An 18,438-nucleotide genomic window follows, 5' to 3' on the forward strand; every position below is an offset into this window, starting at 1 on the left:
TCCACTGATTTCTTTTTCAGCACAACACAGCAAGGAAAAATCCTCTATTCACTTAAGTAACAGTCCGATGTGATATTAGGAGCCAGGACTTCTCTAAGCCATCTTTTATTCTTCGCTAGAGCACGCTCCCTGGAATGATGCAGGAAGAAGCTCAAGAAGAATTCAGAAGCGTAGCAGCCTTGGAGTTGGGGGCTGGATTGTAGCTGGTCTATAGATAGATGGGGCCTTGGGAGCACGCAACAAATGGGTGGGCTTCATTTTAGTTACAACACATATTGGGTGCTGATAAATTATTGTTTCGGCTCAAACACTTTGCCTGGGTATGAAAGTAGGGGCCAAGACATTTGGCCATGGAGAAAAAAAAGAGTCAGTATTTTGCATAGAGACTCCCTTTAACAGAGTACTTCCTGAACAAACAGCTGTCACATGGATGAAGTCTGTTCCTGTCTGGCTGTAGGCCAAACCAATTTCAAGTCCTAGACTACTCTGAGCTTGCTGGCACTTGATACATGACCACAAGCTAGGCCAGCAGCTGTTTAGACGGTAACCACAGAGCAGAATGTGTCAGAGAAATAGCCATACACAGCCCACAAAACTTAACCCTCTGCAGGTTTCAGAGGCCCGTTTTGGAGTTGATCCAGTTTCGATAGTAAGTCACTCGCACGTACACTCCTGGTTTGTTTGCCTTGCCACATTCATCTCCCCAGCTCACTATTCCCACAAGATACCAGATTCCTCTGGAGTTCGCCTGCACCAGTGGCCCACCAGAGTCACCCTAAGGAGAAAAACATCAACATTCAGGAACAAAGCAAACAGTGTTCACCTCACTAATGCAGCAAGCCTCAAATTGTTCTGTTACGACTGACAGATATTTGTCTCTAGACCATAGCTATAATTCAGCCTCCACACTGGTTACTCACAAGACAGAGGCTGACAGCCTATGTCTAATTCAGTCTCTCCCACTCCACATCCTCACATCTGTATTCTCTCACATGTGTATTATATATAAACCCTAAGCACTTAAGTGCAGACTTCGGCCCATGAGCCACGAAGATCTTCATTTACATCTGTCAAGATATTGAACCCCATAAACTTAATCAAGATTCCCCAAAGTATGTTTTATTTCTAGGAAACATCACCTCCCACCCCACCTATTTCCTTTTTACTATTACCTATGAAGAGGCTTACCTGGCAGGCATCCACCTGCCCCTCCAGATATCCAGCACACAACATTCCAGGTGATATCGCTCCACCATATACTTGTCTTCTATTACAAGTCGCAGTGCTTATAATTTTCACTTCCGCTTGTCGAAGCTCATTAACACTGCGGCCTAGAAGAAGTGGCATTAGAATTTGCAAACAGGGGTATGCAACCTAAAACACTCAAGGATTAGGAGCAGCCAGATTTCCCTATAGCTTGTCTGCCATTACAGGCAGTGAAGGGAGCTACCCAGACAATGTCTCAGGAGGAAAAAGGTTTTCCCCCCCACCCTCTCTGCAGTCCTTCACTTGTGCCCAAACATAACCCTTCTCCATCTTTCATCCTTACCAGATGCTCTTTAGCATGATGGGCTAAGGAATTTTTATACATGTTTCAGTGTTGAATTCAACTGTATGCTACAAGACATGTCGTTGGTATCATTGGAAAGACCCATTTAGTTAACTGCAATGTAGCTTTGGACAATCACTATATACCCCAAAAGTCTATCATGAAACACAACCTATATAGTTCAATGGCTCTCATAAACAGATTTATAGTCACGTCATCTCTAACCTCACTGACATGGACTAATTTGAATGAAGCTCATTCAAGTCACTGGATGAAGCGAAGCCTGATTTATGACTGAAGAGAGAATAACTGATGAAAACTGTCATGATACATCTCTGAGAAAGCTGAATGGCAAAAGAACTCACGTCAGACCTAAACCCAGAGGGACTGGGCCAGTGGGAATAGAGAACAGAATGTATTCAAGCAGCACAATGCATGCAGCAACCAAAAAAAGAGCTGCTCTTACTCCCGTAAAGCTAACCTGTAGGGTCTTTCCCCCATATTCCAATCCACTGACCAAGCCAGAAAAAAAAGCAGCAAACTAAGACCACAAGGGTATAAGCACAAGGGTGTAAGCACATCCTATCAAACACCAAGTCCAAGGAACCCAAAATTAACAAAAAACCCCATAAAACTAACAGCAGTTTTCTCAGATACGTGTGACAAGCCACGGGAAGGCAAGAGACACTCACCATCATTCTTCAAAGCTCCCCAACCTGTGACAAAACAGGAAGTGTTCTCTGGGAACACATGAGATGCTTCAGGAAGACAGACACTGTGCACATCACTTGTGAACTCAATAGCAGAGGCAAGTTCCACAAGAGCTATGTCATATTCATGATCAAGGACGAAGTCGCTGTATCTTTCATGAACGATAATTCTTTGGACGAGTTTTTTCTGTTTTGGAGGTCTCAGCAGAACTCCAAAGCTGGCAGTCCACCTCCGAGGATTTCTCAGTCTGCAAGATATTTGAGGTTATGTCACAGCCACACAAAACAAGATCCCCAAAAGGAGCTTAGTTCTCCATTTAAGCATCAAAACGCAATGTGGCCAGGTTTGCCTAACAGGACAGAGAAGAGCCAAACTTCATTATCTTTCAGCAGATACAGAAGTTAGTGGGCCATGAAAGGTCAGAGCACCCTAGAGTCCTAAGGCCTGTAGGACTGGAAAGGTGCTGATGACTTACCCTCTAAAGCAGTGGGCTGCAGTCACAAGCCACATATTACTGATCACTGATGCACCACACCGATGGATCCCATCAAGCTGAATACTAGCCTGCCACGGCCATTCCCCATCCCGTGCACGCTGCCCGCCAATTATTCTCTCCACTCCTGCGAAGGAGAATGTCTGTCTTCGTATTCCACAGCCTGTCAAAGAAAAGGCAGTTCAGCTTTTGCTGACTGAGGGAAATTGGGGTGTTACTTTGGGAAAGGCCCACATGGCTGCAGACACAGACAAAACAGGGCAGGGATGTCAAGAGACAGCCTTTACCTAAAGCAGTGCCTCAAATAGCCGGGAAACCAAGTGTCAAGATAGATGTGGGGTAAACAAGAAGTTTGGTAGAAGAGTCACTACTTTTTCATTAAGCCAGTTATCAGACACACAAGCTTATATGTACACCCATGGGAGCTGAAGGCTGTATATCTGAGACACTGTTTATCTTCCCTAGTTGTAACTGTTTACCTAGTTTAAAAAAAAAAATTGCCTCTACAAACCCACACATAAACAATGACCACACCAGGGCAGCTCGAAGCTTTAATACACACATCACCACCAAAATAAGCACAAGACCGACACTGCACATCACTTGTGAACTCAGTGGAGGTAATCTTCTCATTATTTGTAACATCCCACCTGTATAGCAAAGGCAAGACCAACATCATCAGTACAGCTTTAAGTGTCACAGAATTGCTGAAGATCAGCTTGCAAAAAAACACCTAACCAAACAAAAAACCCACCCACAAACTAAGCAAACAATGAAAGGATTTTGTCAGGTCACCTCCAGGTCAGCCTTGACAACAGCAAGAAAAAAAATAGCGTCTCCTTCCTCCAACAGTTTACTTACAGCCGCTGTGCCAACAGCACAGTCATAAATATGAAAAATAAGTTAGATGCAAACCAGTTAATTCTCAAAGTCCATTTAAAGATGGAAAGCTAATGTGCAAAGGCTCTAAGACCATGCAGGGGACTGATGTAGTCCCCTGGGAGGGAACTTACGTGTCTCCCTACTACCAGAGGAGCTTTAAGACCTCATGGTGGGGAGCACACAACAGGAGAGGGACTGAGAACCTGCCCCTCTCCAGGGCTGTGCCACTGCCTTGCTCTCACTGTGGATGGCTCTTCTCCCTCTCCCACCCTCTGGCCTTTCCCTGTATACTGCAAGGTTTAGCTCAAATCTGACAGACAGCTATTTGCCAAACCTTTCTGCAGGGAGTAAGGTTTCTGCTCTGAAAGACAGTGCTCTGAGGGTCGTGATTAGTGGCACAGAACCTAGTTGGAGGTCCGTAACAAGTGGTGTTCCCCAGGGGTCAGTACTTGGTCCAGTCCTGTTCAACATATTCATCAATGACCTGGATGAAGGGATGGAATGTACCCTCAGCAAGTTTGCTGACGATACAAAACTGGGAGAGGTGGCTGACACACCAGAAGGCTGTGCCACCATCCAGTGTGACCTGGACAGGCTGGAGAGGAGCTGAGAGAAACTTAATGAAATTCAATAAGGGCAAGTGTAGGGTGCTGCACCTGGGAAGAAATAACCCCCTGCACCAGTACAGGTTGGGGGCTGACCTGCTGGAGAGCAGCTCTGTGGAAAAAGAACCTGGGAGTCCTGGTGGACAACAGGATGACCATGAGCCAACAATGTGCCCTTGTGGCCAAGAAGGCTAATGGCATCCTGGGGTGCATCAGAAAGAGTGTGACCAGCAGGTTGAGGGAAGTTATCCTCCCCTTCTACTCTGCCCTGGTGAGGCCCCATCTGGAGCACTGTGTCCAGTTCTGGGTTCCCCAGTTCAAGAAGGACAGGCAACTGCTGGAAAGGGTGCAGTAAAGAGCTACAAAGATGATGAGGGGACTAGAACATTTCTCTTATCAGGAAAGGTTGAGGGACTTGGGTCTTTTTAGTCTGGAGAAGGGAAGGCTGAGGGGGGATCTGATCAATGCTTATCAATACTTAAAGGATGGGTGTCAGGAAGATGGGGCCAGTCTTTTTTCAGTGGTGCCCAGTGACAGGACAAGAGGGAATGGGCACAAACTTGAACATAGGAAGTTCCATCTAAACGTGAGGAGGAACTTCTTCACTTTGAGGGTGGCAGAGCCCTGGAACAGGCTGCCCAGGGAGGTGGTGGACTCTCCATCTCTGCAGACATTCAAAACCTGCCTGGACATGTTCCTGTGCAACCTGCTCTCAGGTGAACCTGCTCTGGCAGGGGGGTTTGGACTAGATGATCTCCAGAGGTCCCTTCCAACCCCTATCATTCTGTGATTCTATGATTCTGAGAAGGGGGCAGGAAGGAAAGTGGTTTTGGAAGAATTCAAGCAAGAATCATGGCCCACAGCAACTGCAGTCCTTGTGCAAAGCTCACTAACAGCAGTTCATCTACAAGCCCCTACCTCCCATACTTGTTAAAGCAAGTGCTTCCCACCACCAAGACAGAATGTCTGATTCTGCAAAGCCTGCAGCGCCAGCCTGAGTGCAAGAAAATGAGCTGAAGTCTTCCCTGGCTTGTGCACTGTCTACTGCTCTAGTATCTTTAACAAGTTATTTTTTCAGCTTGCATCTCAAACGCATAAGAATCTTGTAAAAGCAGAACTTATAGCACCATTTCCCTGGACCTTCTCTATAAAGCATTTGTACTTACAGTTGTTTAAAAGGTTATCTCCCTTTTCCTTATTCAACTCTGAAATGAAAAGCAAACGCCACAGTGAGTATATCTCATACTGCTATGTGATCTAACACAGCCTCCCTCCCTGTACTCAGCAAACACAAATTAAATGGCTTGCATTGCTGCATGGAGGGACAGTATGGTAAAAGGAGTAATTTGCTCTGCTGGAGAAGTTCAGTTAAGCCTCTGTTCCTCACTTAAAGCGTAAGGCCAAAGGATATATCTTTTTTGCCTTCACTCAAAGCTAACAAAAGCAGCAGATGATTGCATAAAGGTCCAAGTAACATCTGCATGTGCTGCCAGCTGTGCACAATATGAACACTTACATACATTTGTTCAGGTTCAGTATGGCAAAGTGGTCAAAAGAGTCTTCACAAATCCTCGGAGCTGGGATTGACTGGAGCTAAACTGTAACATTACTGATTTCTTTCCTACAGAAACCCCTCTGCCAGATTCTGATGGGAACCAGCAAAGATTCATGGCAGAGGATTACTGCCCAGGGAATCTCAGGGTTTTATTATGAACACTTGCTACAGCAATCTGTCAAATAAGCAAAGGAAATGGTAGTTCCATTCTCCACCCTCTATCTCAGCCTCACATTTTTTTTTTATAGCTTAAGGACTCTGCATTTCAGTACCTCGTGATACAGGTTCTTGTCCAATTTACTGTGTGCCTTAACAAATTAATCTGTGAACCCAAGGTCACAAAGTCGGGACTTTTTTTGATGATTTGCAGAGGGTGCAGTGGACTATCTCATTCAACAGTGCAAAGTCACACAGAGAAAGCCTCTGATGCATATAGGAGAGCTCACACTCCTAAGTCAGTGCCAGTAATGCTTTAGTTCTTTTCATGCTACTTTTTCCAAGTTCCCAGGCTGTCAGCCGTAACACACAATTTTGAGAAGGCAAAAGAAGAAAACAAGGATAGTCCACATTTGCATAGTAAAGTAAAACTCATTACACTAAGAACAGTAAAGTATGAGCAACAAATTCCAAGCTAAAAACACAAACCTAAGGCACTTGCCTGTAAGACTAATGGTAGACTGGTCAACATTCAAGAACGTGGAGCTTGTTTGCAGCCTTCTGTGTAACACACGGTTGATGTGACCCCAGCTTGTTTCCTCACTGTCAGTCGAGGCAAATTTAAATACCAGAACAACATTTGCCAGCACTCCACCAGGTTCTGGGCTGCAAACCAACAAAACCAGAATGGTATCATTCTCTCTTTGCCCACTAATCCTCTTTGTTCTGCTTTGTACCATCTGCCTTCCTTATACTAGAACAGGTCTGGTCTGCACAGATGTATAGAACAAATAGCATAGCTGTGCACAAGTAAAGGAAGATTATGACATGTCAGCAGGCAGCAAAAGGCTTGGTTCTTGCTACAACAATGATCAGAGGGAATTTTCTGGGAACTGTTATAAGCAGTACAGCTAAGAAGGAGAGAAGGGATCACTCTCTTTGGCCGACAGACAGCTCGTAGTTAGTAGGACACAGATGGCAGTAGGAACAAAACAACAAATTAAAACCCTTCAACAGATACTCAAAATGCCAATTCTAACAACTATTCAAAAGATCCAGTTTAGAGCCATAGAAGTAAAAAAGGGTTTTTGGCATTTATTTCCATTTAAGTCACTTGTCCATTTATTGGCCAGTTAGCTCCATTGTATCTAGAGACAAAAATCTCAGTAGTTTGAGTTATTAGAGCAAGGCGTGATTACTTACTGTCAGTATCAAATATTGTGCCTAAAGGGGTCTAAAGGAAAACTAACTGAAGCCTAGATGGAAAGATGGCAGAGATGTGGCTAAGCTGGTCCAGCGCCCAGTTACACAGCAAGGTATCTGTAGTGAAAACAAGCTTGGAAGAGATACATTGGTGTAAAGAGGTTGCTTGAAATCTAGCTCCCACATTCTGTAATTTCAGTTGATAAACAGTATGGGAGGCTTATGGAAGAAACCAGCAGCAGAAAACAATGTAGAACAGTTTGAGGAAATGACTCATTCCATCTAGAGATAGGTAAAGGCAAGAAAGCCCACAAGTGCTGTGAAGACGGACATTTGTGGGAAGTCTGGCAGTCTTTGTTGTCTACAGAAAAATATTCCACAGCAGAATTGAGCTTTATAGAAATAGAACTCTAAACCAAGTAATGTGAAGGAGAGGGAAGTGATGGCTCTTATCACTGATAGCGATACATAATTACTGCAGAGAGAGGAAAGACTTAAAAGCTCTCACACAGGACCTTTATACCTGCACGTCTCACTTGCCTCCTTCCCTTAACTCTGTGTCCAGGTGTCTCACAGTGGAATCATTTATTCCTTCAGACCTCTTCAGAGAGGGAGAATTGTCACCTCCTGCTGTACACCACGCAAAGGGGTAAACACCAGCCTGAGCCTCCACAGGAAGCCTTAAGTGGAACGAAGAGCTGACTCTGCATCTCTCAAGCCCTTAACTAGTAGTGAAGGCTGGGACCACCTATTAATTCAGTTACTGCACTACAGCCACAGACAAGTGGTGTTCAGGTAATCAATCTGCCAAATTTCTCTTCCTTGCTGACCACTGGAGGTTACCGAGCCCTCAGTGTTGTTAGCACTGAAGGAGAGCGACAACCAGCCAAGATTTAGTCATCCTGCTGGCGGAATCCAAGCATAAACAACCAGGCATGCTCCATATGGTCAAGGGGTAGGAAGAAAGGATATTTATCACATCCGTGCTTATTCCTGACCTACTTACCTTAGGCTGACAACATGGGACCTGATGTACCTTTTACTTAGAAAGGACCCCTTGAATACTGCAGATAGCTGTTAAAGGAAAACAGTGTGTTAAAATAGACCTGTAATATGTACACGCTCTCAAGATACAAGTCTTGCGAGCCTCCAAAACACAAGAAAATAAATGCCTTCAGATCTCCTTGCCTATATCAAAGCTACTGCTAAATTTCCATCAGAGGATGCAGAACCAAAATAAACAGCAGAGTTGGCCAATTTTGCTGTCTCTTCTGCTCTGTGGGTGCCTATTTCACCACAGGACTGCTGGAACAGACAGCACCCATGCTTACCATCTGCTAGTGCACACTAAGCAATGTATCTTTAACCCACTATAGCAAGGTTTGAAAGGTAAGGCCAGCCACGTAGAGATCAATCATAGGCACAATCACCTCTGACTCTATTTCCAATCATACAATTACAGGATCTTCACCATAGGTCAGGCAGAAACAGAGAAACTTCTTAGCTTACCATGGTTTCAATCTCTTGGCTCAGGTGCCTGAACTCTTCTGTGGTTTGCCTTTCATACTGAGGATCATAGTTGACACTGGTGATTAGGAAAGATGCATTGTAATATCGATCCTGGTCTACAGAGGAGAAAAAGAAACACGGCTGATCTCCTTCAGTATAATTCAGATATGCAGAGCACCCCACAGAGCAGAGCACAAGTAAGGCTCCCAGGCTCTGGCTGTGACCCTCTCAGCTATGGAATTACAGCTTTAGCAGTACTTCAGGAAACGGGGGCTGTGGATCATCTTGTTGGTCCATGGACCAGCTAGGGGCTCATTTCTGCTTTGAGGATCATCCCAACCAGCTCTAAATTACAACCACTACAATATTTCTCTGGGGAGCATCTTCTCATCAGCCTGAGGTGAGCAAAGCACAAGACACACCAACCCACATATCTCTTCTGATATATGTGTGTCTCAGCAGACGCATTCACTCCTCTCTAGCTGCAATCTTGCATGTCCCTGCCCGTCTGAGAGGCAGGTGGCCCAAAGCTCTTTGCATCCATTCAGCAGTCAAGTTAAGTTTAAAATCTGGCTCTCAGGTGAACAGTAGAGAGGGGCCCCATAACGCAGAGTTAGCAAAAAGCAAAGCTAAGCTGTAGCTCTGCCACTAGTCTGTCTAATGTCCTAATGCAAGCCATGGCCTCATCAACTCTCACTGAATTGTGACAGCAACACGATTAGTTCCATCCCAGCAGGAAGGCATTTCAAAACCCCTCACAGTGGTATCTCAGAGACTGGGAATGGAATGGCTTGGCTTCATTCATTTGCTATCTAAGCAGGGCCATTGGCAACCAGGACTGACTCCTGGCCTCCAAAAAGCCTAAACCTCTGCCCATTCTCCTGCTGGAATATCCTCAGCTAGAGGTGCCAGGTTCAGTTTCTGCAAAAAACACTGTTCAAGACCAAGCTTACTATGCATAGCCTGAGTACTAGGCACAGAAGACTGGCCTACACAGAAGACTGCTAGTCTTTGGTTAACCATAGATACCAGTGGGGGCACTGTGCAAGACAAGAAACAAAGAGAGGGATAAAACTTAGATCTCTGCTTCAAGTAAATGATATTTTAAGTATTCTTGCAGGTTTTCTTATCAATTCAGATCTTGAATAGGGTCTAGTAAGTTCTGATGCTGATTCTATACCGGGGCGAATTGTATACCTAAATCATCAGGCAAGACCACAGTAGCGAGCAAAACGCAAGAGATTCCTGAAGACTTGTGACAACAAAAAGAGTGGTGCACTTACCATGGCACAAAAAATATGTAATCAAGCCAATGATGAGGGCTAAGGCTACTATCACCGACACAACTATGACTGCTATCTTCCATGGCTCCATACGTTTCGTTGCTCTGTCCATCTGGATCACTATCTGCATTGAAGAAAACAACATGGAGAAATTTAACTCTATTACAAAGACAATAGCACATCCCAAGCCAATTCATATCTCGCTCAGCTGACAAACCTCACAGAATGAGTTGGGTTGGGAAGGTTCTCTGGACCCTGTGGGTCTGACCTTCTGCTCAAACCAGGTCCTATTACAGCAGGTTGCCCCAGGCTTAGTCCAGTCAAGTTTTTAGTATCTCCAAGATACTAAAGACGGAGATTCCCCAGTCTCTCAAGAGTCCTGGTTCAGTCTCTTACCACCCTCATGGCAAAAGCTTTTTCCTTATATTTAGCCTGAATTTCCTGTGTTCTAACTTGCCTCTGTTGGCTCATACGCACCCCTGAGAAAAGCCTAGAGTTGTGCAGATATTGCTAGTAGAGACAATTTCCCATCAAGAAATATTACACAGATTTCAAGTGCAGCTGACTGACCACACAGGTGCTTAAACTGAACATAAATGTAATAATTCATGACTGATGAAATAACTTCTACACCAAGGATACTCTAGGCTACCAGAGATGCCATATGACATACAGATTTGAGTTATTTTTAGTTGGTATGAGTAGTAACAATTATTGATCCCCTCCAGGGTTTGGGTTTTATTGCACCAAACCCACACATACATCCTGTCTCCTGCCAGGCAGTCTGTCAGAGGGAAGAGAAATAGCTACTTATGTGTAAATGTGATATGGCAACAAGACCCAGACTCAGTGACTCGCTGAAAGCCAACAGCAGACCTGTAAAAGCATTGGGAATTTGACTCACACCTGGATAAAGGCGCAGAAGCCTTTCTCCTCCACTTATGCCCTCCTGTGCAGGATTAAGCAAGACAGCATTAGGAAAACTGCATTTTTGTGCATGTCCTCAGTATCTTTGTTGTAGAATGATGTAAAGCCTTAAGCACAATTATTTCAGATCCCAGTAATTCCATAGCACACTATGTAGTAATTGTTGTCATGCACCGAGTCTCTACATCATATTTGGCATCAGTACAGGGTATCAGAAAAACAAGTGGGATAATCTCTCAAAGGTGCCTAGAGTGACAAACGGCAGCAGCCAGCTCTGGGGAGGAGGGACTCAGCTGGCTAGTCACCATGCTGTTTTACACCCACTGATCCACGTTTGTATTGCTGTGGACCAAACATACTAAATGCTGTTTTCCCCTTTTCAGGCCTATGACAGCCATTTCTGAGCAACGTCTGAGAAAACAGGGGCAGGAAGGAGCAGAAAGGCAGGCAGAGAGAGTAAGTCTTTTGCAGATTTCCTGACTAAAAGGTGGCAAAGAAAAAAACTGCAGTGAAAGCAGAGCAGGATACCTGCAGAGGCTCCATTTTAGGAAATAAACTGATGGGGCAGGTGAGCAGTGAAGGTGAGGGTATGATGCATAAATCCAAGACAGAAAAAGACAGTGAAGTGGTAGGAGAGCAGAACGGGGCTACACACTCTGCCCTGAGGGCAAGAAAGCTAAGTAAAGCTACAGGGAAGAGACAGTAAGCAAGGTAAACCAGGGAGAGAAAGAAAAAAAGGATAAAGCCACAGAAGGAAGCAGCTTAGAGGTCTGCACACAGTGAGGGTGTGTTCAGCAAGTGACAGGGAAGTTGGAAGCAACTCAGAGTTTAATCTCACATAAAAGCTTGTTTTTGGCCAGTGAGAGTGCTGGCAGGAATCCCAGTTCATTGCTTAAGAAGAGAAGTAGGCAAGTTTTTACCCACTCAAACAGGTGGCATACTGGAAAGAAAAAGTTAAACAGGATAGCTTCAGCCAGCACCACAACTGCGGGTGGTCACAAGCAGCAACTTATCCTATGTATTTTGATAGCACTAAGTGGCCAGGATCAAGTCTTCTGCTTCAGAGTCACATCCTATGGAGAAGCCTAGTACCTCTCCTTCTGTTGTGCTGGCTTTATTGGCGCAAAGTTATGTTTTGGCAATGCACAGTCCAAGTTTTCCCCAAATCTAGCTGCCTCCCCAGTAGACTGCCTCAGGTCCCTAGTGGCAAGGCTCTCTAAAAGGGACTGTAGGGCAGTTGATAGGAGTCTGAAAGCCCAGGCTTGCCAAGATTACTTTCTTTGGAAACTGCAAGTTGCAGTAAGCACATAATATACACACGCTAGAGGTCAACCGGTTCCATGGAAGCCTTGGTAAGAACACCATCTAGACTTTCACTGTATATGCTCTTCATAAACCCTGAGGTTCATAAACCCTGAGGGTTTAACAGATGCAGAGATTCAGATAAAAAGCTAAGAGCAGTGGAACTGTCCTGCCTCAGTTTCTTTAACATGTTGCAGCCTCCCATGGAGCATTCCCATCCTCATCTCAAAGCTCACAGTCTTTTACAGTCCCAGGTCATGGAATTGCAGCATACCTCATGGGCGGCCTATTACTGTCCTTGAGGGCAAGTTCCTTGGCTAACCAGAACATCCCACTATGGCAAGATGCCTCTGCCCCTCCTTAGCTAGCCACCTCTCATGTTTTAAAGATTCTGCTTTAGCATCTGATGGCTTTTGCTCTCCAGCCTGAGCCCCTGCCATCAGTCTCAATCTGACTGGTTCCCTGTCCTTCAGTTGTCCCCACCCCAGTGTGCTTCCACCTGAACGGCAATCAGAGCAACATCCCTCCATTGCTCTTAACACAGAGAACAAGCGGCACAGCCCTGACAGCGTATGGCTGACTCTGCAGATACTGAGGCAACAGTATTCTTGTTTCATAACCACCGGCTTTCTTGAACTGTACATAGACAGATTTCCTCAAGACGTGGCCTTATGCCTAAGCTATAAAAGCTTAAGACTTGCACTTGAGAAACTAGTGTCTCGCTGCCTGTGGGACTCATGCTCTGACAGGCAACACTGTCCTCCATTCCAGTCTGTCTCTATTTCCTTTTTGTGCAAATACCAGCTATTTAGACACACACTGGCGACACAGACACCCTTCTCCATCATTTTAGAACTGCTTACTCTCCACAGGTCACACAGACTTGCAAGGGAAACAGACATCTTAGGAACTGCTGTAGTACTGGGGGAAAATGGAGACATAGGAGATGGGGAATGAAAACCTCCTCCACTTCCCATCCCGATTTCACTTTAACAGTTTTTAAGAAAACAGTATAGCACTATCATATATTTCTACATATAGGTAATAATTTGTAAATAGGATATACAAATTAGAGTGGAAATACCTCTTCAAACCCAAAACAGTTCCTCCCTTTAGCAGGATGCTCTCTACTGCCATCTTTGTAAGACAAGTACCAGAACAGGAAAAAAAAAAAAAAAAAAATCTCTTGTGCAGTGGAAGCACCAAGACTCATCACCTTGCACAGTGTACAATTGCCAGCACGTATCCCTCAACTGTGATGCCTGTGTACAGTACCCAGCTCAGCCTGCCCCCCCTTTTTTTGGGTCTATTTTATCAGCAGACATGCTAGTCACCATTTTGGCAGAAGGGCTGGGAAAGAAACACTCTGTTTTTAGCTATTAATTAGCATATTAGCATATGCTGTTTGTATTACAGCAGCATATATTTTGTATTTCCAATAGTGCCCAGTTCCTTTGACACTGTCATAATAGAGTCCATATTCACAAAACACACTCACAACTAGGTCTGGTTTTGAGTCTGCCTCTGCTGAGACCTACTAGGATGTTTAGTGAAAGACAGTTCTTGCTCAGGTTACGTCCACTCAAGGCGTACAGTCATTAGTGACACACATTACACTTCCAACTAGGCTCCTTCACCCCGCTAGCCTTCTTGCTATTATGCCATGGAGGGCAGGATTGTTAATGCTCTACCAGAATAACCACCTGACAGGGATTCCTGTGCCTGGGAAATCCATCTCCATGGTTAAATAGTTCAGTGGCAGGTGGATCGCCCTGTTTAGGAATCAGACTTCTGCGTGGTCTTCTCTGCACTCTAGTAACCAAGAAAACTGCTCCAGCCAGCAACACTCACTGGCCAGAGAAAAACTGATCCTATGCAGTGCCAATGAATGCAGACACAGAGATGATCTCAGCGTCTTCAGCCATAGATGTATCCTTTCTTTCTGTCTTCTTGTGGCAAAGACGCACTGCTTAATAGATAGGCATTCTCCTCAGAAGACCCGCAATACCACAGCTGTCTGTGTAGGTGCCTTCCAGAGTCGAGTGTTATGTACAGCCTCACATTTCTTGCTTCCTTATACCACATGCTTTGACTATTTTACTGCCCAAACTCCAGGAAGCTGTGAATTAACTCTTAGGGTGACAGACAGGGGAATTCAGGTAGCAGCAACGCATTCATGCTCCAGCATGGATGAGGATAACTTTCATTCCTCAAGAGCAAACCTTAACAAGAGATCAGAAGGCAGACTCCATCGGGAGACCTCGAAGGCTGAGTCCTCTCTGCTCTGAAAACCACCTTGTCACGGTCTGTCTCTGGCACGTTTCAGTCTGCAGTGAATTAGTGAGAAGTTTCAAAGCCAAGATCTTTTAGTTCAGTACAAAACTGCTTATCTTGGCAATATCATGGATGAACTTTATACCTCCTCTAGCAATCCCTGTTTTCATTTAAAACACGCTTCATTCCCTAGGAACTTAAGACAATTCCTAGAGACAGCAGCATCTGACAATTTCATATGACAGTTCATTTGGTGCATTTCATTGGAAATGCAAAGTCTACTACTAATTACGTCTCCTACTTTACACATCTTGGCTCTCAGCCAAATAATGTGCTTTGATCACTAAAATGTTATTCCATACTGAAAAAAATTCATCTGAATGAACTATTTTGGAACCAGCTATGTTTGTACAGAATTAAGTTATTTTACATACAGTAAAGTTCTGTTTAGAGAGAGACATATTAAATCAAGACTCCATACAGGATATTTTAGTAAGTGAGATACAGCAAGAAATAAAGCTACATTAATAGTTACTGGCACATTAGGAAGAAGAGTTGTATTGAAATTTTCCAGAGCTAAAATTGTCTTGTCTTCCTTGCAAAGCCAAGGAGAAAACAGTAGGATTTCAGGCTGGATTTCAGATCAACCCCAAATGAATTCTTTACCTTCCGATTTGGAACATTTACTCAAAAGCAAAAGACAAGCAAAATAATACAGAGGTGACAAGCTGTTTTTTCTCTCATCCTGTACCAAACTCCCTAAAAGGTTACTATGTTCATTCACAATTTAGGTGATCAAAGTTCAGCTGCCACCTCTGCCTGACAGGATTTGATTCACTCTATTGAGCTTATCGATCTCTTCCAGTTGAGCTACTGTGTGTTATCAAAAGCCTCAGAAAGACTAATACCAGAAAACGGATTAGAAAACATCTGTCCAGACAATAAAATGAAGTGTAACTTTATCATCTGTGTCCTAAGAAAAGGCATTCGTCACTGAGCTACTGGATAAGCAGGGAATAGCTACCCTGTTCTGTTCTACAGATCTGCCCTTGACATTTTTTGACTTCTTAAGCTAAGCCTTCATAGCACCCTGACCTAGTTTGCTTTTAGATGAATCAAAGCCATGTTTTCTGGCATCACCTGTTTACTGAAGGTGTTTTGCCATGCTCTGCGTAGAAGAAAACTTATAACTTCTTCTATCTGATCTGCTGCTGTCTTCCTATAATAAATTTATTATATTTTTTTATTATTATATCCCTGCTCACCGATATTCCAGTACTCTCAGAAGAGTCAGTGGCAGAGCTTAGGTGGCACATCAGTTGATGAGGGTCTCTCCACATTTATAGCCATGACCAGCTTTTCCATTCACAGATGGATTCAGGCACGTCCCTACAATCATTCTTCCTAGAAATGGGAGCTTTCACAAGACAACTGAACAGACTAACCTGCTGGCCTGGTGAGTGCAATTTGAAAATCCAGGCTAGGTCCCTGAAGCTATCTACCTTGGCAGGGTGATTGGGAATGGCAGCCACTGAAATACATCTGCCTTAGTTCAGGAGTCCTGTAGCAAAAGCATGGGGCCACGAAGCAAGACATGCTAATTCCACTCCCACCTTTGCCACAAGCACTCTCACCAACCTAACGCTTCTCTTCTCTTGTTGCATACTCATGTCACACACTTGTAAGAGAATGGGACAGCCTCTACTACTTTGGGCATTGAAATAGCAGCAGCTAGTGCCTGCTGAAGTACTGCAAGACCCTTATTTGGATGAGGTCAGTTACCTACCAGCCTCACTCACTACACGTTTGGTGTCTCCCAAAGCAATTCTGATACAATGGAAGACTTCCAAACACTGAAGGGATCTGCTGAGGGAAACAAAATGTGTGTGTTCTTCTATGCGTCATGCTGAATCAGCTTGATCTCCCCACACCCTCAAACATCCCACAAAAACAGTAGGTGCTGCATGCCACCCCTCTGCAGTCAGATAGAGCATCACTAATGTATTTGCCACTTAGTAATTGAGCTCCTCCCCTTAACCATCCAATTCTACCAAGATCTTGCTGCTTCCCAGAGGCACACTTCAACTGGGCAAAGACAACAGCTCCAAATACTGTACTTGTAATTTGCATCTAGATTAAAGGGCAGCATTCAGTCCTCAAGATGTGTTAACTCAGAGCTTACCAGTAACTATATCTGTGATGCCAAAATGCTGCTCATACAGGCTTCCCTGATCACCTTTGCAATCAGCACAAAAGATCTGTTGTTCCTTACTCTCTCATCCATTTTGCATTTTTGGAGGTTATGAGTTCTTTAATTGTTGGCATACAGCTGGCCTCCCATACTACTACAACAGTCTGTGGGACATAACTGTAATGCCGACAACTGAAATACCCTTGATCAATAACACCTATTTCTAGAGCTGACTGCCACAGCCAACATCTTGAGAAAGACCCCCATGTTCTGAAATAAGCTTTAGTACAATTAGGAGGGCTACTCAACTACGTAAGGACCTTACAATCTGCAAGAACATGTGAGAGGCCATCCCAGAGTCAAGGAAATATTAAGTACATGGCCACTAATTGCAACCAGCTTAGGATAGGGTTCTGCAACTTCTACATCATCTTTACTTCTCAGATTTCCCCTTCCAGCTGCATTGATCATAGACAAATATCTTATTCTGTTATTCAGCAGTCCCAGAATATAGCAGTAGATCTCTGCTTTTCAGCCTTTGAAACAGCTCTTCCTGTCTCCCTTCATCCCTCTTCGACCGGTTGAAATCTACTCCAGAAGTGACACACCAAACAAGGAGTTACAGTCTTTGCGGGTTTTCAGTTTGATTTTCATTCCAAGGCAGGGTGGGTGAAATGGTCTGGTGCCAGATTTGGTACGTTTCCAAGCTGATTCTGCACAGACTAACACTTCGCTGGCTGCATACAAAGCCCATGAAAGTAAACAAGAGCACAAGAAGCTACTTTTACCTACTTTACTCTGCTCACCCTCTTGTACCATGATACTAGCTCAGTGGTTGTGACAGCAACACATTTTAACTGCACTAACACAAATGGCAGATCAGAGTCAGGGCACAGTGAGATGACTCTCACCTGCTCCCTCACTGCAACCTTTGGTAGCCAGAGGCCACCTTGATTTGTCACCACACCATGCTGTAGAGGAGCTGGGGAATTCTCGGAAAACAAACATTTTGGGTGAGAAGAAAGGGTGAAATATCAGAAGGAAGCAAGCTGAGAGCTAGTGCCATTCTTCCCACGCCCTTGTTCAAAGCTCAAAATGCCCTATAAATCTACACATAATATAGCCATGCTGCCCAGAACTACCGAGGAGCAAGTCAGAAGGCTGTGGCACTCACCTCTGGGTACCACTGAGAGGTCAGCAAGAAGCTCCTCTGTCTGGGAGATGCACTGTCCCGGATGCCACAACGCACTGTGCAGCATCTCAGCATAGACTTGAGGCTTTATCTCCGGAATTAGGAAAGAAAGGAGTCATAGGCAAGTCAGAACAAACAAGTCCAGCAAGTCTCAGTGACAGAGGCTTACCCAGTAGCATGATTCCTCCCCTAAAACAATAACAATATATTTCTTTCATCACACCTTTCATCCAGGAATCCCGAAGCCTTTTCAGAGCATTAACTACACCCTGCAACACCCCAAATCAGAAGAACCATGAAAATTTTGCAAGGACACAGAGTTTATTTCCTTCTTTGGTATAATTAAGAACAAATCAGAAGTTATGGGCTGGACCAACGCAGAAAAACTGTATCTTCTAAAGAGGCAATGTTCAGTCCCAGGCCAGATAAGGAGCTGACATAAATTGATGTAGATTCAGTGGTCTGTGTCTCAACCCCCTTGAACTTCCCTGAAATTGGTCGTTTGACCCCATAAGAACTTGCCCCCATAACAGCTACATTCAAGTTTGTCTTTCTTCTTTAACTCTTTAGATGTTAATTTTAATTGTGACCACCTAGCTACACACA

The 18,438-nt window shown here is 44.3% G+C and overlaps 1 protein-coding gene across 1 annotated transcript; it reads right to left on the minus strand.

The window, feature by feature from the left end:
• Positions 1–613: 613 nt before the first annotated feature.
• On the minus strand, positions 614–17,907 carry LOC141464603 (transmembrane protease serine 11E-like). The gene is made up of 10 exons (XM_074147616.1): positions 17,815–17,907; positions 9,947–10,070; positions 8,664–8,779; positions 8,161–8,228; positions 6,454–6,617; positions 5,407–5,445; positions 2,736–2,916; positions 2,242–2,507; positions 1,189–1,331; positions 614–775 (listed from the first exon to the last, which is right to left on the minus strand). The coding sequence occupies exons 1-10, from the start codon at positions 17,905–17,907 to the stop codon at positions 614–616; spliced, it is 1,356 nt and encodes a 451-aa protein (XP_074003717.1).
• Between the last annotated feature and the right edge of the window lie 531 nt (positions 17,908–18,438).

The sequence above is a fragment of the Numenius arquata genome, chromosome 5 (genome assembly GCF_964106895.1).
Source record: "Numenius arquata chromosome 5, bNumArq3.hap1.1, whole genome shotgun sequence".
Lineage (NCBI taxonomy): Eukaryota > Metazoa > Chordata > Aves > Charadriiformes > Scolopacidae > Numenius > Numenius arquata.